The sequence below is a fragment of the Castor canadensis genome, chromosome 19 (genome assembly GCF_047511655.1).
Source record: "Castor canadensis chromosome 19, mCasCan1.hap1v2, whole genome shotgun sequence".
Classification (NCBI taxonomy): Eukaryota; Metazoa; Chordata; class Mammalia; order Rodentia; family Castoridae; genus Castor; species Castor canadensis.
Window position 1 is genome coordinate 8,884,855 of NC_133404.1, and position 27,939 is coordinate 8,912,793.

The window sequence follows — 27,939 nt, forward strand, 5'->3', positions numbered from 1 at the left end:
TTTTTGGTGGAAGATGAGAGGGAGGGGTTAGGAGCACGTTAGGGAATCTTGCAGGGTCTAGGAGGTGCCAAGAGAATGGGAATGGGAAAGACATTTTAAACTGTTTCTATGAATTATAAGTTGAATTCCCTTTGATTTTTCTTGAGAACTTTCACTGAGACAGGCTCTCACTAGGTAGCCCAAAACTCTGGAACTCTGGATTCTCTGCCTCAGACTTCCTAGTGCTGGGATTACAGGCATGTACCACACCACACCTGGCTCTCAGTTACTTTTGATAACTTTTGGAGAGTAGTTTTTTTTCTAAACATAACAGTTCTGGGACTGGATCACATGGATTCCTAACTTTTTTCAGGATATTTATATAGCAATATTTAAAAGTGGTTTGTTTAGAGTGTTGGTTTTGTGTGATCTTAAACTTTTCCATAGCTTTCTTCAGTATAAGGACATCAGTTCTATGACAAAGAATAAGCTTTAACAGTTTCCTTTTCACTTAGTTCTTTTAAAGAGTCTCTTTGTAGCAGTCAGTAGCAGTCCCTGACTCATCCGGGAAACTGAACCTGCGATGTGGCAGTCATGGTTAGTTTAGGACCATGGTGTCAGTCTCTTTCCTTTGAACTTTCCTGTGCCTTTCACCTCTGCAGGCTCTGTTCTGTTCTTGCCTCAGGCTCCTGGGACTCTCAGTACTGGCTGCCTTGGGTATGGTCTCTTGCAGATTTCATGCACGTCAAACCTGTTTTGTTTGTAAGTTTTACAAAATTCTATCATAATAGCTCAGCCAAGCCTACTTTTCCAGGTCTTAAGAGAAGTAGCTTTGGGGTGCCACCAAGGGGGACCAGTTTTCTGGCTTTCCCAGGACTGAGAAGGTTCTCAGGATACTGGGCTCTTCAGTGCTTAATTGTGAAAGTCCCCGGCAAAGCAGAATGAGCTTTAACTCTACTCACTGTCTTAGTCACCTGAGAGGTGAGCCATGAGAAGTATAGCTGGCTACTCTGTCACAGGTCTGCCCTCTGCAACAGGTGAAACAGAGACCATTTCCTTCCTAGATTGTGGCAGGAATCACACTAAAAGGCAGGACTTAATTTTCCACATTGAAAAATCTACTGTTAAATTTATATGGAAACACAAGAGGCCACGAATAGCCAAGGCAATACTCAGTCAAAAGAACAATGCAGGAGGTATCACAATACCTGACTTCAAACTATATTACAAAGCAATAACAATAAAAACAGCATGGTACTGGCACAAAAACAGACATGAAGACCAGTGGAACAGAATAGAGGACCCAGATATGAAGCCACACAACTATGAGCAACTTATCTTTGACAAAGGAGCTAAAAATATACAATGGAGAAATAGCAGCCTCTTCAACAAAAACTGCTGGGAAAACTGGTTAGCAGCCTGCAAAAAACTGAAACTAGATCCATGTATATCACCCTATACCAACATTAACTCCAAATGGATCAAGGATCTTAATATCAGACCACAAACTCTAAAGTTGATACAGGAAAGAGTAGGAACTACTTTGGAGTTAGTAGCTATAGATAAGAACTTTCTCAATGAAACCCCAGCAGCACAGCAACTAAGAGATAGCATAGATAAATGGGACCTCATAAAGCTAAAAAGCTTCTGTTCATCAAAAGAAATGGTCTCTAAACTGAAGAGAACACCCACAGAGTGGGAGAAAATATTTGCCAACTACACATCAGACAAAGGACTGATAACCAGAATATATAGGGAACTTAAAAAACTAAATTCTCCTAAAACTAATGAACCAATAAAGAAATGGGCAAGTGAACTAAACAGAACTTTCTCAAAAGAAGAAATTCAAATGGCCAAAAAACACATGAAAAAATGCTCACCATCCCTTTATTTGCAATAAAGGAAATGCAAATTAAAACCACACTAAGATTCTACCTCACCCCTGTTAGAATAGCCATCATCAGCAACACCACCAACAACAGGTGTTGGCGAGGATGTGGGGAAAAAGGAACCCTCTTACACTGCTCGTGGGAATGTAAACTAGTACAACCACTCTGGAAAAAAATTTGGAGGCTACTTAAAAAGCTAGACATTGATCTACCATTTGATCCAGCAATACCACTCTTGGGGATATACCCAAAAGACTGTGACACAGGTTACTCCAGAGGCACCTGCACACCCATGTTTATTGCGGCACTATTCACAATAGCCAAGTTATGGAAACAGCCAAGATGCCCCACCACTGACGAATGGATTAAGAAAATGTGGTATCTATACACAATGGAATTCTATGCAGCCATGAAGAAGAACAAAATGTTATCATTCGCTGGTAAATGGATGGAATTGGAGAACATCATTCTGAGTGAGGTATGTGGACATTAGATCAAGGGCAAACACAACAAGGGGATTGGACTTTGAGCACATGATAAAAGTGAGAGCACACAAGGGAGGGGTGAGGATAGGTAAGACACCTAAAAAACTAGCTAGCATTTGTTGCCCTTAACGCAGAGAAACTAAAGCAGATACCTTAAAGCAACTGAGGCCAATAGGAAAAGGGGAACAGGAACTAGAGAAAAGGTTAGATCAAAAAGAATTAACCTAGAAGGTAACACCCACGCACAGGAAATCAATGTGAGTCAATGCCCTGTATAGCTATCCTTATCTCAACCAAAAAACCCTTGTTCCTTCCTATTATTGCTTATACTCTCTCTACAACAAAATTAGAAATAAGGGCAAAATAGTTTCTGCTGGGTATTGGGGGGGAGAGGGAGGGGGCGGAGTGGGTGGTAAGGGAGGGTGTGGGGGCAGGGGGGAGAAATGAACCAAACCTTGTATGCACATATGAATAATAAAACAATTTAAAAAAAAAGGCAGGACTTAATTTTCCACATTTGTTGTTTTAAAGGGAGTGACCAAAAAATATATATATCAGGACAGAGACAAGCAGTCCGTAGAGAACACAGCTCCATCTTGCAGACACCACCAGCAGAGAAATGCAGCTCCAAGGAAGCATCATGGAGAGGGTGTCAAGGGTCTTTGCTCAAGCACCACCCCCAGCCCAAGTCTACACAGTGCTCCCCTAGGGGTCTGCAAGCAAGGGCTGCATCTTCTCAAAGGCCAGCTCTTGAATCCCAGTTTCTGCAAATTTGCATATTCTGAGCCTCCTTTGGGAGAAGAGAAGGTTTTTAGACAAGATTATTTAAAAAACACAAGGCTCTCACAGGACCAAAAGCACAAGCTCACAGCTTCTAACTAGGTTAGCTAAACAAGGACACTCCTTGGAGGCAACTGCAAGCACGTACTCTATTTTAGGAGTTTCAGAGGAGCCCTGGTGACCATGCCTTCTACTGGATGCAGTGGCTATTTAGGGACATTTATTTTTGCTGAATATTTTTATAAAGTACTTTACATCTGAAAAGACTAAACAGTTTCTGTAGGAGCCTTTAGAAGAGGGTGGGAATGGAGACAGCATTCATAGCATTGTTGCTTTTGGGTGATGATGACACGTTCAATGCCGTCTCTTTAGAGCAAAGAGAAAAGATCAGGAGGAGAGATGGAGACATAAATGTGGCATAAAAAGACCACTGTCAGCCTCTGCTGGCTTTCTCACAACTTTGATTTTTCCCATATGGACAGGATGATGATAAAAAGTTCCAAGGGGTCAGGCCCCCTTCTGCTTGGGAGGAAATGGGGCTTCTGGGAGTTGTGGATGCAGTTGGGAAACTTTGTCCAAGATGGTTTCCATCACCTGAATCATTAGCACATGTCATCTCCAGGTGTGGTCTCTTTCACTCCTGCTTCTTGGCAATGGTTGGCCTCAGCAGCTTGGGGCATCAAGGAAGAAATGTGGTACCACCAAGAGCTTCCTTCCAGGCTTCACAGTGAAATCACCAGGGACTCTTTTCAAAACCATTCATGCTCAGTGCCTACCCCATTTACTCAGTGTGTGAGGCTAAGAAGGAGGATTTTTCTTTTTAAGACCCCATGTGATTCTAATGGACAACCTGCATCACAACTGCTGCTATGAAATTCTAACTTTAATTGTGCACAGAATCACCTGGATTTTGTCATCCCGATCCAGCAGCGTCTTGGGTTGGCCTGGGAGTCTTTGTTACTCACAGGCTCACAGGTGAGGCTGGTGACCCACACTGAGGGACAAGCAGTAGAGTAGACAGTTCTGGATCAGTTTCTGGGGACCTGAGATTTCTTTCACTGACAGCTGTAACTGCAATCTTTAGCAATCCTAGGACCATGGTTTTCCCATCTACACAAAATGTGAATTGGACTATTGTCACTGCTGAGGATTCTTCAACCTCAGCCTGTCTATGATTTGGGGGATATTGGATAGGACCGTGTTGGATCTTGCTTGTAACAGTTTGTGACAACTGATTGTCAGATTTTCTGGAGTTTTACCAGCCTGATATTAAAGCATAGTCATTATTTAAAATTGTTATAACAACTTGTAATTAAGTAATATCTACTAAAAACAAAGGCAATACATACTTGAAATCTACCCCTTCTTAAGTATTTAGAACATTTTTATCATTGTATATGCTTTTGAGGATGTAGGCAATAACAGTTTGCAACTCTCCCCAACTCTGCCCTCAGTGATATTTCATTAGTAGCTTGAAATTGTCCATGACAGAAGATTCCACACACAGAATCAGAAAATGCAATAAATCTGGGCCTGACTTATTGCCTTCTTCATTGTCTACATCTCAGAAAGTAAGCAGGGGAGAAAAATATTAATAATACAGGTTAAACTTAAAATTCAGGCTGAATTTGAGGCAGGTTTTAGTTTAATGAATGTAATTTGTATGAGGGTGAGAAACGGTCAACACCAGGTCACATATATGAGGTGATAACTGTAAATTTTCTAGAAAAATGATTAATGGATTGAGATGTGACTACATTTGTCAAATTATGGTTGAATTGCTTCATAGGTTGACTTAAGGAAGACAAGACTTTGTCAAAAATTAATGGAGCCACTCTGTAAAAATCCATTCATTAGATAAAATTTACAAACATACTTGTGTATTTTGTTATTATTATTTGTAAATACTGCACCACACATCCTTGACACCAGTAAAGTTCAAACCTTTATACATGTGGTACTCACCTATATACACATACACACCTATGCATCACATGTACAACCATTTCATCTGCAGAGAACCAGTTGCACTCACCAGCACACCACTAGATGTGAAGATTCCAGTCTTCCAAGATGTCTTCCTAACTTGCTTCCCAGAAATAATACCTTTGAACTCACAATTAGAAATACATTTTCAAGGGCAGAAACGCCTGTGTGTGTGTGTATTCCCAAGTCCACACCTTGGGTTGAGGTCACAGCCTTTGTAATGAGCAGGGTCATAGAGAGAGAGAGAATATGAGACTCAGGACATTCGACCCCAAGTACAAAGTCTTTCCAGAGGAAACAGCTGCTGAAACTGGGCATGAGAGACACTACCCAGTTAGTTGTGGGAGTCAAAGGCAAGAAGAATGAGATGCACCTTTAAGTGATTTTTCCTTCTGGGAAGAAATTACAGCTTCTTTTTCAGTTTCTGGAAAATGGGCTGCAAAGTGGGCCCAAAGGTCTCTGATAGGTTATGCCTTGATCTCTCATCTGAGCAGTGGCACTGAAGCATACACATGTTTATTCATCACACACTCACTGCAGGTCTTCATGGTGTTAAGCTTTTGAGGAGTTCTTTGCTCCCAAGAAGCTGAATAGGGAGATGCACAGGTAAAAAGAAATTTCTGGTTCCATTCACTCTGGTATGCTCTGTCTAAAGCATGGAAAAACCATTGTCTACAGGCAAATTCATACTCATAATATTTAGTAATAGTTGATATATACAGCTATGTGCCTTCACTGGGTATCATCTTACATCAGTGTCATTGCTTGACATAGGCTGGTACCCAAGGTTTTGAGTGGTTTCAGGAAGGTTTCTGTGCTCAGAAAGCCTTGTTCTGTGATGGAACGCATACTGGTTGCTTCACAATACAATGTCCCTTGGGTGAGTGAGTCTCATCACTAGCTGAATGAACCAGAAAGGGTAGTTTAAGCAGCCTTTATAAATGATAAAGAGATAAGAGTTATTCTCAGGAAATATTTCTTATACTCACGGGGCTCTTATGCAAATAAATAGTGAGCATCACAGGGAGAAAGTCATCTCACAATGATTAGACAAGAAAATACTATTTGATAAAAAATGCAATCTTTTATTTAGGACACTGAAAGAAGGTAACTATTACTCCTGTTTCGAGAACATCTGGCTTCATACATAAGATCATCACATCATGCGTGAATCTTCCAAAGGATCGTTATCATCAGTAAATTCTAGGGATGCCTTCCAGTCCAGGATGGCAATATCAGACCATCTATCTAACCCATTTTATCAGTAAAGTCAGAAATGGAGAATAAATTTCCACTCTCATATCTTTTAATTAATTTAGTTTCCAAAGTGCTTAGAAGTGCTATTAGATAAGAAATGAAATATGAAAAATGTATCATACAGAGGAAAGATAATTATTTGCTTTTTATAAGATTATATACCTAGAAAACTAAGAAAGTCAATCAAAACATTAAGAGTGCCCAGTAAACTGGCAAATTACAAAATGAATACATAAAAATGAATAGCTGTCTTACATTTCAACTGTATTAAGTTAGAAAAATGGAAGAAAAATCATAATCTACAGTAGGAAAAAACAAAATATTAAAGAATCAGTTTAGCAGGAAATATGTACTTCAAAAGGATAGCATGCTGCTAGGAAGATGGTCTTTTTAAGGGCAAATTGGTATTGCAACAAATAAAAAAATTCAACATAATCCCATCAGATGGCACTGCTTTCTTTAAAAAAAATCCATCACATGATGATTGTAGAGTTAGTCTGTAAGTGTAACCTTGGTAAAATTCAGGAATCTTGGAGAGAGTTTTAAGGAGAAACCTGTCCCACCACATATAAAGAGGTATCACACCAAAAGACTGTTACTCCAGAGGCACCTGCACACCCATGTTTATTGCAGCACTATTCACAACAGCCAAGTTATGGAAACAGCCAAGATGCCCCACCACTGACGAATGGATTAAGAAAATGTGGTATCTATACACAATGGAATTCTATGCAGCCATGAAGAAGAACAAAATGTTATCATTCGCTGGTAAATGGATGGAATTGGAGAACATCATTCTGAGTGAGGTTAGCCTGGCCCAAAAGACCAAAGATCGTATGTTCTCCTTCATATGTGGACATTAGATCAAGGGCAAACACAACAATGAGATTGGACTTTGAGCACATGATAAAAGCGAGAGTATACAAGGAAGGGGTGAGGATAGGTAAGACACCTAAAAAACTAGCTAGCATTTGTTGCCCTTAATGCAGAGAAACTAAAGCAGATACCTTAAAGTAACTGAGGCCAATAGGAAAAGGGGAACAGGAACTAGAGAAAAGGTTAGATCAAAAAGAATTAACCTAGAAGGTAACACCCACGCACAGGAAATCAATGTGAGTCAACTCCCTGTATAGCTATCCTTATCTCAACCAGCAAAAACCCCTGTTCCTTCCTATTATTGCTTATACTCTCTCTACAACAAAATTAGAAATAAGGGCAAAATAGTTTCTGCTGGGTATTGAGGGGGGGTAGAGGGAGGGGGTGGAGTGGGTGGTAAGGGGAGGGGGTGGGGGCGGGGGGAGAAATGAACCAAGCCTTGCATGCACATATGAATAATAAAAGAAAAATGAAAAAACAATAAAGAGGTATTGCAAACTTGTTATAATCAGAACATAGAGGGAAAATATATCAGTGGAACAGAATGTGAAATTCATAAATAAAGTCAAGTTTTAGTAGCAATTTAATATGTGATAAAGGTAATATTCAGAAACAATGGAAAAATGATAAGTTCTAAAAATTGTATTGGGGAAACTAGTTTTTCATTTGCAACACAATTGACTTAAATACCCATCTAGTTAATTTCACAAAATATATACTAGATGGAACTTAAATATAATTGTACAATATCAAATTATAATATAAAAGTATCACCAAAGGAGAATGGTGGAAGGGGTGAATTCCAGTACGATATACTTAATATATTGCAAGATCTTTGTAAACGCCCCAATATACCCCTACCTGGCACAATGATAAAAAAATAAGAGTATCACCAGAAGGTTGGAAAGTTTTATAAACTCTCAGTCCAGAAAATTTCTAAGCATGACACTGAGGCAACAATTTTAAAAGGAAATATAGGCAGATTTAGACAAGTTAACTTAACAACATATTTTGGGCAAAAGGTAAAATAATAAAACTAAACACAAATATTTGTAATATGCATGACAGGTTAAGGAAAAAATATAAAATATGTAGGAAATTTTAAGAATTAATAAGAGAAATCAAATAGAAAAGTGGGTAAGGATCTGAATAACCAATTCACACTTAGACACGTGCATACGTGCAATACAAATAACCTGTAAATGTGTCTCTCAAATTGGAAAGTATTCTTAAAAATAGTATTACCATAGGCCCATGAGGATGTATCCTAGTACACTGGTGCCATATTTCAAAGAGCAACTTGACAATTTTTACTCCAATTTTAAACTGTTTATTACCTATTGAGTTAGAAATCTGACCCTTAGATATTTATCCAAAGGAAATTATCATCAAAGAGATAGATAAATGAACGGATGGATGGGGTAGGATGGATGAGAGAGAAAGGGGGGAGCAAGAGAGAGAGATAGAGACAGAGAGAGAAAGAACACTCATAGGGATAATAGTGGTTTTCTCTCTGGATAGGGAAATTATGAAAAAATTATTTACTGTAGTGTATGTTCTAGTAAAGGATGAATTATAGCCAGGTGCTGGTGGGTCATGCCTGTAGTCCTAGCTACTCAGGAGGCAGAGATCAGGAGGATCTCGGTTTGTAGCCAGCCCAGGCAAACAGTTTGCAAAACCCTATCTCAGAAAAACCCGTCACAAAACAGGGCTGGTGGAGTGACTAAGGGGTAGGCCCTAAGTTCAAGCCCCAGTACCAGAAAAAAAAAAAAAAGGCCCACAAAACTATGATTTATAAACATTAACAGAAAAACATGTAAAAGATATAAATGGAAAATTTACAGAAAGGTAGCCAATAAACATCTTAAAATTTCAACCTGATTGTTCATAAGAGAATTAAAATCACGAGCTGATACATTTTCAGCTGTAACACTGGCAACTTTCTTTAATGATGAGATCCAGTGTGGTTGAGGATACATTTAAACATGAGCAAGGAGTAATGAAAATTGCCATGTTGTAAGCAGATATTATACTTGGAACAATCAGCAACCTTCTGGTAAAGTCAAGGCCAAGGCCATGACTTTTGTTGCCGACCTTGGAAGCGTTGAGCCTCTGTACCATCATGATCCCTGCCTGCCTTCAGACTTTTTGCTGTGTAAGAACACAGGCCCCTCTCTAGATAGATGCTGTAGAACAATGTGCCTACAGTTACCAACACTTAAAAATTTGTTATGAGGGTAGATCTATAAATACTTACTTTCACTGACTTAAGACAGAGTGCCAGGAGAGCAGGGATTATTTTATGGTTGTCGTTTTCATATCAGAATACCATTTGAGGTGATTCTCTTCTGATCCAACTGCCAGGGTTAAGAGTTGGGTGGAGGGCTGGCAGAGTGGCTCAAGTGGTATAGTGCCTGCCTAGCAAGTGTGATGCCCTGAGTTCAAGCCCCAGTTACTGCCCCCCCAAAAAAAGACTGGGTGGACTTTCCTCCAAATCTCCCAATTAAAGCTCAAATTCTAGCAAATGTTTTTTAAACACTTTTGTCCTGAGAGTTCCCCAATGTGTATGTGTCCCCATCATTGCAACAAGTGACACAGCCAATTTGGTCAACTACAAGTGTATTTCTGGTGGTCTTGGCTGGAAATCACTGATAATAGAGAGTACTAAAACTTTTATTGTTCTTATTAGCAATTATTTTTATCACTATTGTTGTTGCTATTAATCGAATGGGTCTAGCACATAAGGGGCATCCCTGAAGAAGTGTCTGAGATGCCCTCCCCCAAGCAGGCTTGAAATGGTTTGCAAAAAGTCTTTGAGTCACACTCTCCCATATGAGACACACGGCATGCAACACACACACACACACACACATACACACACACACACACACACACCCCTCCCCAAGGAGATGTTGACAAATCTTTAGAAGGCTCCTCTGCAAAGACAGATCATGTGTCTTTGCACACGGATGAATCTCCAGCACTTCAAAGATGGCAGATGAGGTCATCTAGCATAAATTCATAAAGTTTTGCAGAAAAAAAATCAAGCATCCTGGGAGGCTTTAACAGCTTAATTTGAATACTAATAGATCAGACAAGCATAGCTAATGCAAATATTGTGTTTACTCCCTACAGGCACTGCACTAAACATGTTACATGTACCACTCAGCTGTCTCCATCCCACTTCTGTGAAGCAGATTTATCATTTCTGTGAACTGAGGCACAGAGAAGTTTAGTTCTCACTAGAGGCGCCAATAACTGCTTAAGGGGAAAGTTGTAATTTAAGTACAGAAAGTTTGACTCCACGGTCTGTGCTCTTAACCAATACTCCATACTGCCTTGTAGTACTAAGCAAAGATAGAAAGGGTACTAATGTACCAGTAACATTTCAGGGGTGCTTGTGTTATTTGAACACAAATACACAACACGTGTGGTTTTTCTTGTCCATTGAGTAGGAGGGAAAATGGTCATTGAGTATTTTAAGTGGCTATATAAATAGGCTACAAAATGAAAGTTATGTAAATCATGTAATTCAGTGAGGGCAAAATAACATTAGATATAAACATCAAAAATAATGGGGGAGAACACAACATCAGGAAAGAGAAGGGGGAGATAAGGATCATATTCAAGGTAGATGAAAAACTATGAGGGAACAATTTATAACTGTATGATGATAAATTTGAAAATGTAAATGAAATGGTTTTTTTTAGGCAAATACAAATTACCCAAAACTGATTCAAGAAGAGTAAGAAAATGATTATTCCAACAGTCTTTAATTAATTTCAAAAGGAAATCAAAGATTTATCCTTCTAAAATCCATCAAGCACAGGTGGTTTTATGAGTGTGTTCTAGTCAACCCTTAATGAACAGACAACTACTTTAATAATTTAAGCAATCCAGAGGGAAACCTAAAATGCTTTTGAAATAATTCTATAAGGTTAGCATAACCTTGTGCCAAGGCTAATAAAAACCCACTATCACTAAAAAAAAGAAAAAGAAAACAATTTATTAGCACAAGTAGAAAAAGCCCACCCTAACATAAATAAATAATTGCAACCCATCAGTGGATTGACATTAAAGAACATACACGAGTAAACAGAGTTTGTTTGTGAACTATAGCATGGTCCAATTAAAAGTGGCATTTCAAATCAGTGAATGTAAGAGTGGATTTTTCAGAATTGGTGTTGAGACAGCTCGCTTTTCACTTTGTCAGATCCTTCCTTTACCCTATGCGCAAATATCATTTGTAGATGAGCTGATAATCTCAACTGCAACAATGAAACTATAAATAAGCAGGATAGTTAGAGAAGATGTCTTAGGATTCTGGAGTGGAAGCATCCTTAAGTATGATGGGAAATCTAGAAGACATGAAAGGTAAGACTTGCAGAAGTGACTACATAAATGTGCCTCTGTGGGGGAGCTCCGTCAACAATGATCAGTAATAACAAATAACGCCTACTATGTGAAAACATTTCCAAAAGTCCTACTATGGAAACACTAAATGATAAAGGCATATTGCAAAACACATTTATACTTGTAAAGATCAATGAAAGTAACAGCTCTCCAGTGAGTCTGGGTTTAAAAACTTGGAGATACGGTGGTGGAAAACACAGATGAAGTGTTAGGAATGTGGACGGGGTGCCACGCAGCTTCAGAGGGCATGAAAAATTATAAGGTGGCAGACATTATTTGTAACTTGTGACAGTATATTTGAAAATGAAAAGGAGATGGACAATTTTTTTAGGAAAATATGGATCACTAAAGCCGACTAGAGAAGAAGTAGGTCTTTTTTGGTAGGGCTGATAGGACCCATGTATGTGTGTATCCATTTCTAGAGAAAAGGGCAGGATGTCTCCAGGAAGCTGACTAGTGGGAGAAGGGCAGGGCGCTGCAGGGCTGGACTGAAGGGGACACGCGCTTCCAAATATAGTCTCCAGTGTTTTGAATGACATACAACAGACATGGTTTAATTTTGTCAAAAGGCAACAAAAATTGTTGGCGAATGACTTCACAGGAAGTTCTGGGCGCACGTACGAGTTGGGCTAAAGGTCCAGTTGGAATGAAATCCGAAGGCATGTCTATGGAAACGAGCATTAACAATCAGATTGCCCCTAAGTTTAGAGGGCCACCCTGTCCTTCTCACACTGTGGGCGTTCATCCTGAGATCCTAAGGCGTTTGTGAAGGAATCCGAGCAAGCCAGACCACAGAACGAAAAACGGAAACTCGAATTCGCACCCTTACCCGGGTCTAACACCCGCGCGATTGACTTTGGAAACCGGCTGGACGCGCGCCCACCGCGCGGGGGTCTAGGGCACTTACGAAGCCGTAGGGCGAGTGCGATCCCGCCTAGAGCCGGGCCGGGGGCGGGCAGCCGCGCCTCCCCCAGCAGCCGCAGGTAGGCCCTCCCCACCCCCGCGCCCCTCCTTCCTCCGCGCTCGCGGCACACACACCCACACAGCCCTCTCCGGAGCCAGCGGGCAGCAGCGCCTCGTCAGCCAGCAGAGCCCGCCGGAGACCGAGCTGCAGGGCTGGGCTGCGCAGGAGACCCGCAAACCAGCAGATCGAGACCGGAGTGTGTGGGGTGGTGGGCGGGGGGGAGAGCAGGGAGGGGGCAATGCTCGTCTTGTTTCCACGCTTCCTTCTCTTAAAAAAAATAATCTCCCCCATTCATAAAACAACTTAGAGGAGCAATTCGAAGGACTAACTGTATGGCTGAAGAAGTTTTGGGCGAGTCACTCAAAGACCCGAGAGGCCCTAGCTAGCCCCAGCTTTTGAAGCCGGTGCAACCTGGCAGCGCCCTCCCGCAGCCAACCTGCAGCCGTCGCTGGAGGTGCTTTGGAAGTCATGGCACTGCCCGTGGGCTGGAGCCAGATGGCTTCGCGTGGTGAGCGTCCCCACCAGGTAAGTGCATCCTTGGGGGTTTCCACTGGTCATCTAAATGGAACCTCAAGCTCCCAGGAAGTAAGTCCATACTGTTTTGCCAAGATAGGGGGCGGAGACTGGTGGGAGAGAAGCTGCTTTTATCACAGGAAATTGTGGGAGACTGGAATCGAAGGCGGATTCAATTTTTTATCTTGTTATTTTTGCCTTAACGCGTGGGGACGAGATGCGTAGGGGCCTGGATTTTAGAATGGTTGCGGAGCGCGACTGGGTGATGATGGCCGTCTGGGTATTTACGCGAACTGAGTGGGGGAGCAAAGTCTGACATTTTTGCAGAAATCTGTGAGGAGTGGGCGGTGAGAGGTGATGATCCTGAAAATTGCAAAGAGTATGCATTCAAGCACTCCTGAGAAATGGTGGGAGAAGCACTTACCGCCCTGGCTTCACCTGACCCCCATGCGCGGCCTTCTGGAAGATGCCCACAGACGCTGGCCCCAACGCACGCCGCACACACTGCAGGCGCGGCCGCAGCCCCGGGTTTCAGCACCTCGGACAGCGTCCGGCCCCCCAAGGAGCAGTGAGCCACGCGCCTTGCTGCTTCTGGTCCCAGGCCACCGCTATGCGCGGTGGGCGGCTACGTAACGACGCCCCCAGCTCGGCGATAGAGGACTCTCGAATCGCAAAAGCAAACGTGGAGCTCATTTTTTTTTTTTTTAAATCTGTTTCTAACTGCTTCCCGTGACTGCAGAAGGAAGAGGCGGAGTATAAAGATATCCTTCCAAGCTTCTGCAAATGCTGCAGCTGAACGACGTAGCCTCCTGGATTTTGGCAGGTGCACCCAAACTTCTTCAGTCATGTAACATTTAAAAAGCTTTCACCGTGTGCCAAGACCCTGTGCCAAATGCTCTACATGGGTTATTTAATTTTTATAGCACACCAGGATGTGCTATTTGTGTACCATTGTTACCCCCATTTCACGGATGAGAAAACTGAGTTGAGACAAGCTGACAAATTTGCCTAAGTTTATGCAAACAGCAAATGTTCTGACTGCATCCTTGAGCTCCATGCCAGCAGTGGGAGGATATGCCTCCGTGAAATGGCTCTGAACTTGACATTAGAGGAGCAGAGTTGTATCAAAGGTGTAGTACTTAAAAACGTGTGCCCTTGGACAAAATTACTAAATGTATTAACTAGGAAATTACTACTTCCCTTGCAGAAGGGCAGAAAGAGGGCAGTCACAAGGATCATGCATGTGGAAATTCTCAGCAAGCTGCAGATTGTGGGGAGGGGGCTAGAAAGGAGAGAGCAGGTAAGTGGAAGAGAAGAGTGTTGGCACACAGTAGGGGTTGGGCTCAGAGCAGGCCTCCTTGGTAGGAATTCTGGATAAACTTAATCCAGTGTGATAATACCGTCAGTTTTTTCTTCAGGTAATTCACATACTGCCTATCCTTATAACAATCCTGTAAAGTAGAGGACTGGAGTTATTCTACTCATTTGGTAAAATGATGCTTGTCCTAAATTACTCAGGTCCCTAATAGCAGAGCTGGGATCTGAATGCAGGCCTCCTGCATCTCTACCCTACAGTCCTCCCACTGTGGATTGGCACTCTCTTAGGAGCTTGGACTACTGGGGAAATTTCAGTACTAAAAGTATATCTAGACAAGTATGACAAGTATGTAAAATTGATTATTTTAAACCGTTTTTGGATCAACATTATAAATATTCAGTGATTCTATTCCACAAGAATTCAAAACAATTTATAATATTCACAGGATGTCAGATTTACATCCTGTTTATAGTAGTAAGTGAGCAAGTAGAGGAGAAAGACGATAAAGGCTATAGCCAGAAGCAAAACAAATAAAAATAGGTATATTGTAAAATCCTAGACTCTTGCTCTGGCTCATTGGGTACAATAAGGTAAACATCTGGGCTTTTTTTGGGGGGGGGTTAGGGGCATGAGGAACTTTGAAAACATTTACAAAATCTCTGTAGACATTTCTCTTTTGCATAATGCAAAAGATCTGCTACCATGCTAAACAAAGGTGAATAACTGGGAATCCAATGTCACTGTCACTTAAGAGGATGACAATAAAGTGAAAGGCATTGCATCTTTGCTGAAGTAGCTGTTAGTTATACAATTTATAATTTACTTGAGCACCCTGTATTTTGAGGTTTACAAATAGGGCTTCCACATCTATTGATGTATTTGAGCCTTCTGACAACTCTGAAGAAGTGAGCGGCTAGAATGTCACAGAAAGCACAAAACCACAGTGTCAGGACTTCTATATCATATACTTTCCTCTTATACACAAACCCACAATCCTACATAAGCCAGGAAAGTAACTGTGAGAATCTGGCCATTCTGAGACTATAGAGGATGGCAGGTTCTTTGCAAACTGAACAGAAACTATTCCATCTTACATTCAAGTAAAAAAATTAAAACACAGTGCCGGTAGAACAGTACATGTCTGTGGGCGCCAGTGGTTCTCAGACCTTTAATTTACAGCCTTGGTTTATACTACTCAGGCCAAAGATCTAGAAGGCCTGGGTGTAAAATAACCTGGATTCAGAGAAATGGAAGGTCCAATTCCTGTCTCTTTTCTTCCTAAGGCATGAAAACCAAGCAAGATAGCTCTTCTCAGTTTAAAAAATGTAAGACTTTCATAGTTTTGTGTACAATAAAATAGTCAAAGGACTTCAAGACTAAGCATCCATCTACTGTCTTTGTTAAAGAAGACATCATTTTAATTTTGGATGTTGATGATATTTAGGCTTCAGTATTTCTTCTTAGCCACAGTGCCATTGGAAGGCATATTAGCTATCATTAGAGAGGAGATGAGGAATCAAGCAAACTTTGCTCACTTCACAGTTTGCCCTTCTGAAACACATGAAAAAGAATTGCTTTGGAGTTGCTAAGTTTTTAAGATCAAAACATGGTGCCTAGAGCAGTAAAAGTGATGGGATTTCAAAATTCTGGAGACATGTCAGCTGATTTCAGTGAGGATTGCTTCCTTTCCCTCAAATAAGCTTGGAGACCCCCTAAGGCGTCTAGTCTTTCCAGCATTAGGTGTTCTGAATGTGTATGTTCTGTGACATACAATAGGAGATAAATCCTCAAGTGAAAGGAAATTTGATTTTGGTTGAGCTTCACATCTAAAGCACCTCTATTCAATTCTACATTGAATACATCCCTCCAGCTTGCTTCTTCCTCAGCCTCCTTATGCGGTGGCTCAGATCTTTTTAGTCTCCTGGAGGCTCTTAGGTGGCCCTGCAACCCCAGTCCATCTCTCATACTACAGCCAATGTTCATGTCACTCTCTTCCTTAAAACTTTTTACTGGTTCCTTATTTCTCATACTGAGCATTAGCCTGCAGAACAAGGCTATAAAGAACCTTGTATTTGATCTCTATAGACCTCCTGATATTTTCTTGTTCCATCAATGCATCTCCCCCTTTCTATATGACTCTCCGCTAACTATGAAGTTTTCAAAATGTCTGTGCTGTGCTAACTTTTTGCCTTGGAACTTGTAGTTACCCCTAAGTATAATGCCTTACCCCTTCAACAAGCTTCCACTCCTTTTCTTCAAGAGCTAGCTCAATTGTTTTCTCCTTATGAATCTTTCCCTAATCTGAACTTCCAGTACCTCATGGCACTCATTCTCTCTGCTGTATGTTTGACTTCTATTCTGGAACTTAGTACTCTGAACTACAATGATTTCACGTAGAGGCCAAGACCATGGATTTTGGAGTAAAACTGCCTGGATTTGAATTCCAGCTTCACAGCATACTGCATGGGTGATTTGGGTAAGTGACTTTACCTTCTTGAGGCTCTGTTTCATTTCTGATAAAACAGAGATAATAGTATCTATCTCATAGGTTTGTAAGGATTAAATTACATAGTATACAGTATTTGGTACATTGCTCAGTACATGGAAAGTATACCACATTTTTTATTGCTAAAATATATATCTGTCTTCTCTCTGGGTTCTAAGTACCCTAGTAGTTGTTTCTGCATTTCATACATCTCTTTATCCTGAACAACTAGAGTGGAGTAGATAGTCAAATGTGTGATTGAAATGAATGAATGAGTAAGTCATATTGGTGTCTTAGTCAAGGTTATATGATAAGTACCAGAAATTAATTCAGCATATCAGAAACAAAACCATTCCAATTTCTGAAAGATTTCAAGAGTGTTCATGCACTCTAGAGGTAGGTAAAGTTCAGAAGGGAGCAAGGAGTTCTCTCTCCAACTCTCATCTCAGCTTCTTGGTATGTTTACATCACACTTCTCCCTATGTGCATGAGACTAACCCACAAATGCAACCTCACCTCCAGAGTTCCCAATAGTTCAATTCCTACAAATAGCACAGGGTAACTTGTATTTCTAGTCTCAATTTCAAATTCTACTCACGATTGAGTCAGGTGATCACATAGTCAAATAATATGAACTTATCTACCAAAAGCAGAATGAAGGGGTCACTGTGAGCTGGCAAGAGAACTCCAAAATGACTCACTGATCGTGACCATAGGTGAGCCACTCTTTACTGACTTCAGCTTCCCCATCCATGGATGGGGGGAACCTTTGTTGAACTAGTTCCTGGTCCCCTTTTCCTCTGGCCTCAGTTGCTTTTAAGGTATCTGCTTTAGTTTCTCTGCGTTAAGGGCAACAAATGCTAGCTAGTTTTTTAGGTGTCTTACCTATCCTCACCCCTCCCTTGTGTGCTCTCGCTTTTATCATGTGCTCATAGTCTAATCCCATTGTTGTGTTTGCCCTTGATCTAATGTCCACATATGAGGGAGAACATACGATTTTTGGTCTTTTGGGCCAGGCTAACCTCACTCAGAATGATGTTCTCCAATTCCATCCATTTACCAGCGAATGATAACATTTCGTTCTTCTTCATGGCTGCATAAAATTCCATTGTGTATAGATACCACATTTTCTTAATCCATTCGTCAGTGGTGGGGCATCTTGGCTGTTTCCATAATTTGGCTATTGTGAATAGTGCCGCAATAAACATGGGTGTGCAGGTGCCTCTGGAGTAACCTGTGTCACAGTCTTTTGGGTATATCCCCAAGAGTGTTATTGCTGTATCAAATGGTAGATCAATGTCTAGCTTTTTAAGTAGCCTCCAAATTTTTTTCCAGAGTGGTTGTACTAGTTTACATTCCCACGAGCAGTGTAAGAGGGCTCCTTTTTCCCTGCATCCTCGCCAACACCTGTTGATGGTGTTGCTGATGATGGCTATTCTAACAGGGGTGAGGTGGAATCTTAGTGTGGTTTTAATTTGCATTTCCTTTATTGCTAGGGATGGTGAGCGTTTTTTCATGTGTTTTTTGGCCATTTGAATTTCTTCTTTTGAGAAAGTTCTGGTTAGTTCACTTGCCCATTTCTTCATTGGTTCATTAGTTTTGGGAGAATTTAGTTTTTTAAGTTGAAAGGGATGTTTTTGTGGTTCAATAAAGACATTTGGCATCAGTCTGAGACCAAAACATACGTATTAACATCTTGTTGGGTCATTACTCCCTAGGAAGTAGGAATGAAGGGAAATGAAAAATGAGGCCAGGAGGAAGGATGAGTGAATATAATTGGACATGTTGTTGAGCTAGCCATGGTTTCACAAGTGCACTGATTGTGTGGTCCTGTGAAAGCTGCATAATCTATTTCAATTTGGAACAGGCTATTGCACAAAGAAAGGGAGAAGAGTTTACTGAATATCTCTTTTCCATCCCAACCTCTTATTGGCCAACATTGATTCTGCAAAGGATCAACTCCTCACACCTTTTGGATTGAGTGACCTGGACTCCCCAGGCAGCTGCTATAGAAAATCACATCACAGTCAGTTTATCCTGGTCAGTCACTGCTGTGACAGCGACAGGGCAGCAGTGACCTGACTCTCAGACTGTCTGAAAAGTTTGGCTTTTGCTAAACTTTTCTTCTTCTTCTCAGGCCAGAAGGCAAGACAAGTGACTAATACCAAGAGGGGAGACATAGACGTGCTATGCAAATCTGGGATGGTGTAATTTGTAAGGCTATTGTCAGCTGGCCATGCAAACAGAAGTCTTGTAACTCCACTATTCTTGAAATGAAGTTCAAACTAAAACTACATGCAGCACCCCAACATTTAACATTATCCCAGCACATTTGATCTGAGCTGAAAGAATGAAGTAAGGACCTGATTCTGTCCTCAAACAAAATGCTTGTATTTTTGTCATTTAAAGAACTTCAGTGGAGGCCAGGTGCTGGTGGCTCCTGCCTGCAATCCTAACTACTTGGGAGGCTGAGATTGGGTGGATTGAAGTTTGAGGCCAGCCCAGGAAAATAGTTCAAGAAACCCCCATCTCCAAAAATAAGCAGAGTAAAATGGACTAGAGGTGTGGCTCAAGCAGTAGAGCACCTGTTTTGCAAACATAAAGCCCCAAATTCAAATTCCAGTTCCACCCCCCCAAAAAATTGAGTGGAGAGTCCTACAGAGCAGATTGTGATAGACAACCTGCAGAACAGCTTAAAGCACAAGAAATGTTGTATCTGTGGGTGGGATGGTCAGAAGGAACAGAAAGACTTGGATGATTAACTTTGGTCCTGCTCCTTCCTTAGGTGCTGGGGGAGATTTGAGAAGGGACAAGACCATTGATTCCAAGTAAAGGGAGAGAAGCAGTCTTCTAGATACACTATCTTCTTTGTTCCCTCCTTCCTTTTCCTGACTTTGAGCTAGCCTAGAGGCATATAATTTGCGCCACATGCAACATAAATGCTAATCCAGGTATCTTCCTTCCTGTCTTCCTTACATTTTTCTCTTCCTCCTTTTCACCATTTTTTTTTTTTACTTTATCCACTTTCCAATCGTCACACAGTTGGCAACAGAGAAAAGACAGTTCTCCTACTTCTAGTTGCTCAGAGTTCTGAGCCAAGTATTAGGACCCAAGATCTATTGTGTCTGATTTGCACTTTGGGTGTGTTGTGTGTACAAGCAATCTATAATTTATTTCCTTCTTGATGAGTTGTTTCCAGTTTTGGACTTTTATGAATAATGTTATCGATGTCTTTTCTTTTACATATTTATTAGTAATCCTTACTGTGAATAAACCATCCCCAAGTGATTGACTTAACACAATAACTATCTATTTACTCATATTTCTGGAATTTGACACAAGCTTTGGATAGTTCTTCTGCTGGCCTCCATTGGGTTCATCCATCTAGTTGCAATCATCTGGGAGCTGGCTGGAGTCAGATGGTCGAAGTTGGTCTCACCCACATTCTGGCAGCTACTTGGATTATCAGTTAAAGCCCCACAGCCTTTTCTAGTGAAACAACTCAGATTCCTTACATGGCAGCTAGATTCCATGACAGCAATCTCAGAAGCTTCAAGTCTATAGAGGCTTTGCCTCAAAAGCCACATATGTTGCCTCACTTTTTTGGCCAAAGCAAGTCACAGGACCAACTCTTCACATACATACCAGGATGGGAGAACATTGTGGCCATGTTTTACAGTCTAGCACAGGTATCAACCTAGGTATGGAATTACTGGGTCAGAGGGTAGGCTTAAGTTTAGTGGCACCAGTTTTACTTCCTACTTCCAGCAGGTTCCTGTTATTTTCCACCTCATCCATCCTCAATACTGTCAGTCTGTCTAATTTTAGCCATTCTGGTGAGGGTGTAGTGGTATCTCATTGTGCTTTAATTTGATTTTCCTTGATTGCTAACAAGGCTGAGTGCCTTTTTATGTGCTTATTGGTCATTTGTGTATCCTCTTTTGAAGGAAGTGACTTGTAGGAATTCTATATTTATATAGTCTGGATATGAGTCACTGTCATTTTACTCAATGTTCCCTCTTGGATCTTGAGTGATTTTCCTCTTGATTACAAAGGAAGTAACATTTGAGCTGAAGTTTTGAGGATGATGAATAATTAAAGAAGAGCAGGAAGGCCTTACTGTTAGAAATATGAACAATGCCAAGAGGAAAAAAGAAATTGAAGTGGTGCATGAGAAAGAATGAAGCTTAAGGTAGGTGGAGTATGACAAGGACTGAAGTTGCAGGGGGATCATGCTGCCTAGGTGAGTTGGGGTCAGGGGATGAAGGACTCCCTTGATGGGATGGAAGGAAGCACATTTTCTGGATATTCCCTTTCACTTAGCTAGTCCTTGAATTCCTGCTTCAAATATCTAGAGTTTAGAGACTGTGAAGTAATGTGGAAGACTTTAACACAGCCATTAGTAGAACACTGAAGAATGAAAATGATTACAATGGTGGATAGAGAAGAGAGATGAACTGTGGCCACCTGCACATATGTGTGTATATGTGAGAGAGACAGAGACAGAGAGACAGAGAGAGCCACAGAGACAGAGAGAAGAAGAAGAAGAGAAAAGAACTTCATGTATGAACCATTGCTAAACACTGAGGAGAGCAGTGAACAAGACAGGCACAAATATTTCCTTAAGGAACTTAGATTTCTACATTTGTGATAAGTAAGTGTTATATAGGTATCACAATAATATCTTGAATTTTAAAAATAGTTACTATGATAGGCATTATGTTAAGTACTTTTCATGAGGTTAAGTGTTTTATACACTCCATCCTATGCAATCTTCAGGATGAATGACTCTATGAAGTACATTTCTGCAATCTCCCTCCCCACCAGCATAGACATTATGGATGCAGCAGCTCAGTCAGAGATGTTAAATAACTTAGCCAAGGTAACACAGCTTTGTATGGGGCTGGGATATAGCTATACCTAGACTCTGTAACAACTAGGCTGCACAGATTGAAGACAGAATATGTAACATTTTCCCCTCTTCTTCCCTCGCTAGGTCTGATTTCCCCTGGGGCTCAGATGGTCTAAGCTGCTGCCAATATGATGGATGATGACACAGAGTTGAGGACTGATGGAAACTCCCTGTTAAAGGCTGTGTGGCTGGGGAGGCTCCGGTTGACCAGACTCCTCCTAGAAGGGGGAGCTTACATCAATGAAAGCAATGACAAAGGTGAAACAGCTCTCATGGTGGCGTGCATCACCAAACATGTAGACCAGCAAAGCATCAGCAAGTCCAAGATGGTGAAGTACTTGTTGGACAACAGGGCAGATCCCAATATCCAGGATAAGTCTGGAAAGACTGCTCTCATACATGCCTGCATCAGAAGAGCTGGGGGAGAGGTGGTCTCCTTATTGCTGGAGAATGGTGCTGACCCCAGCCTTGAGGATCGCACTGGGGCTTCAGCCCTGGTTTATGCAATAAATGCAGATGACAAGGATGCCTTGAAACATCTCCTTGATGCCTGCAAAGCCAAAGGGAAGGAAGTGATTATTATTACAACAGATAAATCATCTTCAGGCACCAAAACCACCAAACAGTATCTTAATGTTCCTCCTTCACCCAAAGTGGTAGACAGACAGTCACCTCCACTGTGTGCATCTCCTTCTGACATTGAACTGAAGGCTTCAGGCCTGGGTTCTCCACCCAATGAGGAGGATGATGAAATCTTCAGTCTCCAAACAGGACACCCAAGTGGTTGCAATACCTCTAAGGTCCTCAATGAGCCTGGGTCACCCACCAGGAAGGTTGGTAATCTTAAAAGGGCCCGTTTGCCCCAACTGAAGAGGCTCCAGTCTGAACCCTGGGGCCTGATTGCACCTTCTGTGCTGGCGGCTTCCACTCGTCAGGAAGAGACCCATAGTGCCAGTGTGGATAACGAGGTCATCAGGAACATCAGTGACATGTCCTTTCCTAAGAGGGGGCCCCTCTCCAGAACCAACAGCATCGATGGCAAAGATCCTGCACTTTTTCCCATGGTACCAGAGCAGGTTCTGAAGGTTCCAGCCTCTTCAGCACCAGCTTCCTGGAAAGCAGCCTACGAGAAAGGCCAGGCTTCTCACCCACGTCTGGCCAGGAGAGGAACACTTCCTGTTGACCAAGAGAAGGGCAGCGTGTGTCCATCAGGAACCTCCACTCTCAAAGAGTCAACATGCCTCAAACGGCTGGAAAATGACCTTTATGATTTAGATTTACAGCCAGGGACTGACCCACCCAACTCCATTTCTCTTGAGTCAGGCAAGGGACCCTTAGATAGGAAGAAGCTCAATGGCTCCCACTTGTCTCTTTTCCATGGCTCTCGGGAGTCCCTGGATGCTGTGCCCAGCACGTCCCCCAGCTCAGTGCGTCGCAGGCCACCACATCTTTTAGAAAGACGAGGTTCTGGAACTCTGCTACTGGACCGCATTTCTCACACTAGGCCTGGCTTTCTTCCACCTTTAAATGTGAATCTGAACCCACCTATCCCAGATATTAGATCTAGCACTAAACCTTCTTCACCACTTGCTAGTGGCTTGAAACCTATGGTTCCTGCTGCTCCAAGCTCACCAAAGAGAGTTGACTTGAGAAGCAAAAAGAAGCTGCTCAGAAGGCATTCTATGCAAGCCGAACAGATGAGGCAGCTGTCCGACTTTGAAGAAATCATGACCTAGACACTTTTAGAAATGCTTCCCCCCACACACAACAAATCTGTATAGTTTGTGGAAGGGACCAAAATCTAGACCAATGCAACCATGCAGGTTTTCTGTAGTTGATCATTCCTTAATGTCAGAGTGTGGCCATATGGAAGATATAGAGTCAGGGTGCTGCTTCACTTCTGAAATAAACCCTGGGATTATTTCAGAAGTGAAATTCTGAAATAAGCCTACTTAAAAAGAGCTCAAGATAATTGGGTTTTGGAGATGAAATTACAGGAAAAAAATTCTTCAAAGGAAGAATATTTGCAGTTTGAAGGTAACACAGCAAATACAATGGGCTAAGCTGTGAACACCAGACATTTTTGTCAAACAGAAAACATGAATTTAAATCAAAAGATGGTATTTGAAATATGTTATTTGTAATCTATAAAGTGCCTAAAAAGAAAATGAGGCTTTAACGTCAGTTGGAATGTGCAAAGCTCAAAGCCAATCCTTAAGCTACTCATCTGGGTACCTGGGTTCTATTTGGTAGAGTAGAAGACTGTTGTCCCATCAAAGAGGTCCTGGCATGTGGTCCCCACCTCCTTCTGTCTTGTGAGCACTGTCAAGCATGATTTGGATTATTCAGAGCTCCAGTTTGTTCATATCCTCACTTGGATGTGCTCTGAGTCTCCAAATATCCAATCGACATGGGCCCCATTCTGATGTCTCATGGTAGCCACAGAGATGAATCTCGCTCCAGAAATGAAACTTTCCCTTGCTCCCTGCCCTGACAGGCTCTGTATAGAAATTTTATGAGAAAAATCAAAGTTAACTAAGTTGGACTAGAACATGACACAACGGTGACAACAGGCCCACAAGAAATGATCCCCATTCAGTCTTAAGAACATGATGAGGTCTACCAAAACCAGAGTGATAAGCGATGGGATAAGGCATGTACAGACTAAACAGTATGCTTTTCTGTCTGGAAGCAGTAGGGACCCTTTACAACACTTTGAACCAACCCAAAGAGGGAAGAGACTCAGTGTATTTGGTGTAATGTAACCATATTTTAGGTGAGAATATTCCTGTTTTTTTTTCCCATTTGTATTTCCTCTCATGCTGCTGAGATGCATTTGTTCTATGGTTAAAAGCTCAGTAACTTCCATGAATAGTATCACACAGAGGAAAGAGTAAAGACTGATACTCTGATAGAGTTTGCATGCCAGTTTCATGATTTTCCAGTAGTATTATCTTGAGAAAAGAACGACACTTCTCTGAGCCTCTGTTCCTTCATTTGAAAATGGGGCTACTAATGTTTACTTTTGAGATTGTGCTGAGGTTAAATGACACAATATGTAAACCTGGCTGCTTTTGTGCCTGGCACAGGTAGAGGTCATTGGTTAATAGGTAGCTAAGTTTATTTCTTGATACCCCTGAAACCTCTAAATCTCAGCTAGTAAATGATATCCTACACAAAGTGGAGCAAAGTCTAGCTGAAAGTTCAAGCATCTCCAGAGATTCCTGCAATTATATTATATTCTGATTCCTAAAAACGCACTTGTAAAGTTTTTTTTAAAGTCACATAAATTCTCTATACTACATCATTGCTATAAAGACATTTGCTAGAACTGTGTCTAAATATCCCAAACATAAGCATTAATAATAATTATAAATAAAACAAAATGCTATTTTTAATTATTCCTTCTAGGGCAGACATTTCCTAAAGTTCTGTACTGCTACATTTGGGTCTGGATAATTCTTTGTTATGGGGGGCTGTCACTCTGTGTGTTGTAGATGAATTGTAGCATTTCTGGCCTCCACTCACTAGATGGCAGTAGCACCTTGTCTCTCAGAATGTCTCTGGGTTGTCTGTGACAACCCAGAATATCTCTGGACATGGCCAGATGTCTCCTGGGGGCAATACCTTGGTTGATCACTAGTGTTCTAGAGAACTACTGTGCACTTGGTTGAAACATATCAAGAACCACAAAGCCAATTGGAGGTACGGCCTTCAGGATCCTTAGTAAACACACACAGATAAGAATACTAAATTTTTTTTGTACTTTGAGGGAAGGGAAGAAAATGAGAAGAAAAGCACATAAGGTAGTGAAAATCCTTAACTCAGTCTAGTGTGGACAACTCATAATGTTTGCAGAGTCATTAAATTGTTAGCAATTCTTACCAAGTAGACATGATTCCAGGCAAATGAACAGCTAATGCTTTAAAAAAGAAAATCATAGAGAAAACCATTGCTTTCAGAATGTCACAAACACACACACTCTCTCTACGTGCTGCACATTTTTAAGTACTTTTCCAGCTATTGTTAGTGCCAGTTGAACTAACTTCTGCTACTAGTATCTAGCTGTGGGGATAACAAGACATTGTATAGGTGTGATTTTCTAAGCCTTTAGCTAAGATTTGGAAGTCTAATTTATCCTAAATTGTGACTGTGGTACATTCATAGTAATTAGCTTAGGTGAAACACCAAACATGATGAGTTGCTCATTCAGGTTAGCTAGTCCATTACAAAAATGCACGATATCAGGTACTGTCACGCTGCTCATTGTCCGTGTCAGCCAGTCTTGACTTTTCCATTGGCCTTCCTCTAGACAGTAGTAAGGGTAGCACCTGATTTCATCACTTCCTGATGATGTGTTAGCTGAGTTAGACTGTTCTAAACTAGTATAATGGCCAAAATACTTTAACAAAATGCTTTATTTATGCATAAATAAGCAATTTTGTCCATGTCAGCAAACCTCACAAAAATGCTTTGGGAAAGCATATTTTAGATTCAAACATGTTTTGTAGGTCAGAGATTAGCTTTTCCTTTGGAATTTTAGAATCACTACAAAAGTTAGCAGCAAACCACAGACTCAGTAATGTATCCACTTAAGATTCTCTGGACTGTTGTTAACTATAATTCAGGGTGTGAGCCTAAAGTTTAGTCTGGAACTTTGGTTTAACTTCTAGAAGTTCCAAAGCCTTTTTTTTTAAAAGACATAAACCATTGCCAATTCTTTTAGGACTTTGTCAAGTAAATGGTAACTTACACAGGCAGGTTTGTTTGACCTTCCTTCTTTGTTTGTGTTGGTGCTTCAGACATCTCCTGTGCTGCCCATACTGGTTTTCTGTAGTGCTCTGTCCTAGTCTTAAGCTGAGGATGTGCTCAAAGATATATAAAAGCCTATGTTATGGAACTATTTAAATGTTTCTAATATGTCAATAAAAGATACATTACAATCCTTCAATAGTATTTCTCCTTTTTCTCAGTGAAGTGATAAATATCTTGACATACAATGATAAATTTATTATCTTGACATACAATGATAAATATCATGACATACAATGATAAATATTATCTTTATATATGTTTTCTTTTGAGATGAAGTTGATGTGATTGCTAACTAACATCAACTTCAGCAAGCAATATTTAAGTTACACAATTTTAATTTTAGATTATGCAAGCGTTATGGTTTCTCTCCTGTTAAAAGGAGTGCAGTGGATGAGAAGGTGTATTGCCACTCTTAAGGGTGAAATTTTCACTCACTTCTGCTGCATGGGTTCCCCCAAGGCTGCACCTGCCACCTGTTAGTGGTACAGAGTTACATTCACTGTGTTGGCAATAATGGCACCGATAGGTTTCAGTTCTTACTGCACCCTTAAGCTTCTGTTTTCCAGGGTCACGGTCCTGCCTCCCAGGGTCACAGTCCAGCCTCAAGTCTAGCTTGAATCCTCCTTCTGCCCCAACCTCCAATCAGCATGAACCATAAGATCCTAACCAACCAGATCATGCTGAGTCCCACTGAGGGGTATTTAAGCCCCTGCCCCTCCTGTTTCTCTCTTTTGGCTCTCTCTGCTCTCTCCCTCTCCCACCCGGCAATAAAGAATCTCTTGGCCAGATCACTCTTCTCCACATGGTCATATTGGGGCCTATATTTCCTTACACACTGGACACCCCTCCTTAGGCTCTGTTTCTAATCATGACCAATGTGAATGTAAGCTGACTTCTGTTAGTTATTATTTGAGTGAAGAGTGGCAAGTATAAAATGACTAGCTGGAAGGTCTCTCTCTCTTTCTCTCTCTCTCTCCACTCCCAGGCCAGGCTTAAACTCAATATGTAGCTCATGCTGGCCTCAAACTTGCAATCCTGTCTCGGTATGTGCCACCACTCTTAAACTTTAGTGTTCTGTGATTCTCTGGACACGTCTAAATTTTACACTTATGCTCTCCCCTAAAGTAATGTTAGTTAACAGAAAAAAGACAAATGACTGATTTTAGCATGTCTTTTTCCCTTTCTCCATGACTATCTTCAAGAAAGGGAAGCCAATATTTTCCAAATCATCTAAGGAAGCAATATTGTTGACAGTCCCAGAAGAGGA

The 27,939-nt window shown here is 41.2% G+C and overlaps 1 protein-coding gene and 1 long non-coding RNA gene across 2 annotated transcripts in view; one reads left to right on the forward strand and one right to left on the reverse strand.

Moving 5' to 3' along the window:
- The window catches only part of LOC141419194 (uncharacterized), a 79,130-nt gene extending 65,279 nt beyond the window's left edge, over nucleotides 1-13,851 (reverse strand). The window contains exon 1 of the long non-coding RNA XR_012443850.1: nucleotides 13,567-13,851. This is a non-coding gene — a long non-coding RNA (uncharacterized lncRNA). The remainder of the gene's footprint in view (nucleotides 1-13,566) is intronic.
- Ankrd34c (ankyrin repeat domain 34C) lies at nucleotides 12,869-26,799 on the forward strand. Its single transcript, XM_020186427.2, has 2 exons — nucleotides 12,869-13,154; nucleotides 21,942-26,799. Exon 2 carries the CDS (start codon nucleotides 21,986-21,988, stop codon nucleotides 23,591-23,593), a length of 1,608 nt encoding a protein of 535 aa, XP_020042016.1. The 5' UTR covers nucleotides 12,869-13,154; nucleotides 21,942-21,985; the 3' UTR covers nucleotides 23,594-26,799.
- Nucleotides 26,800-27,939: the final 1,140 nt, after the last annotated feature.

Bases quoted from the DNA above. Each gene is read 5' to 3' on its own strand.
- Ankrd34c (XM_020186427.2), top strand. From the start codon at position 21,986: ATGATGGATGATGACACAGAGTTGAGGACTGATGGAAACTCCCTGTTA.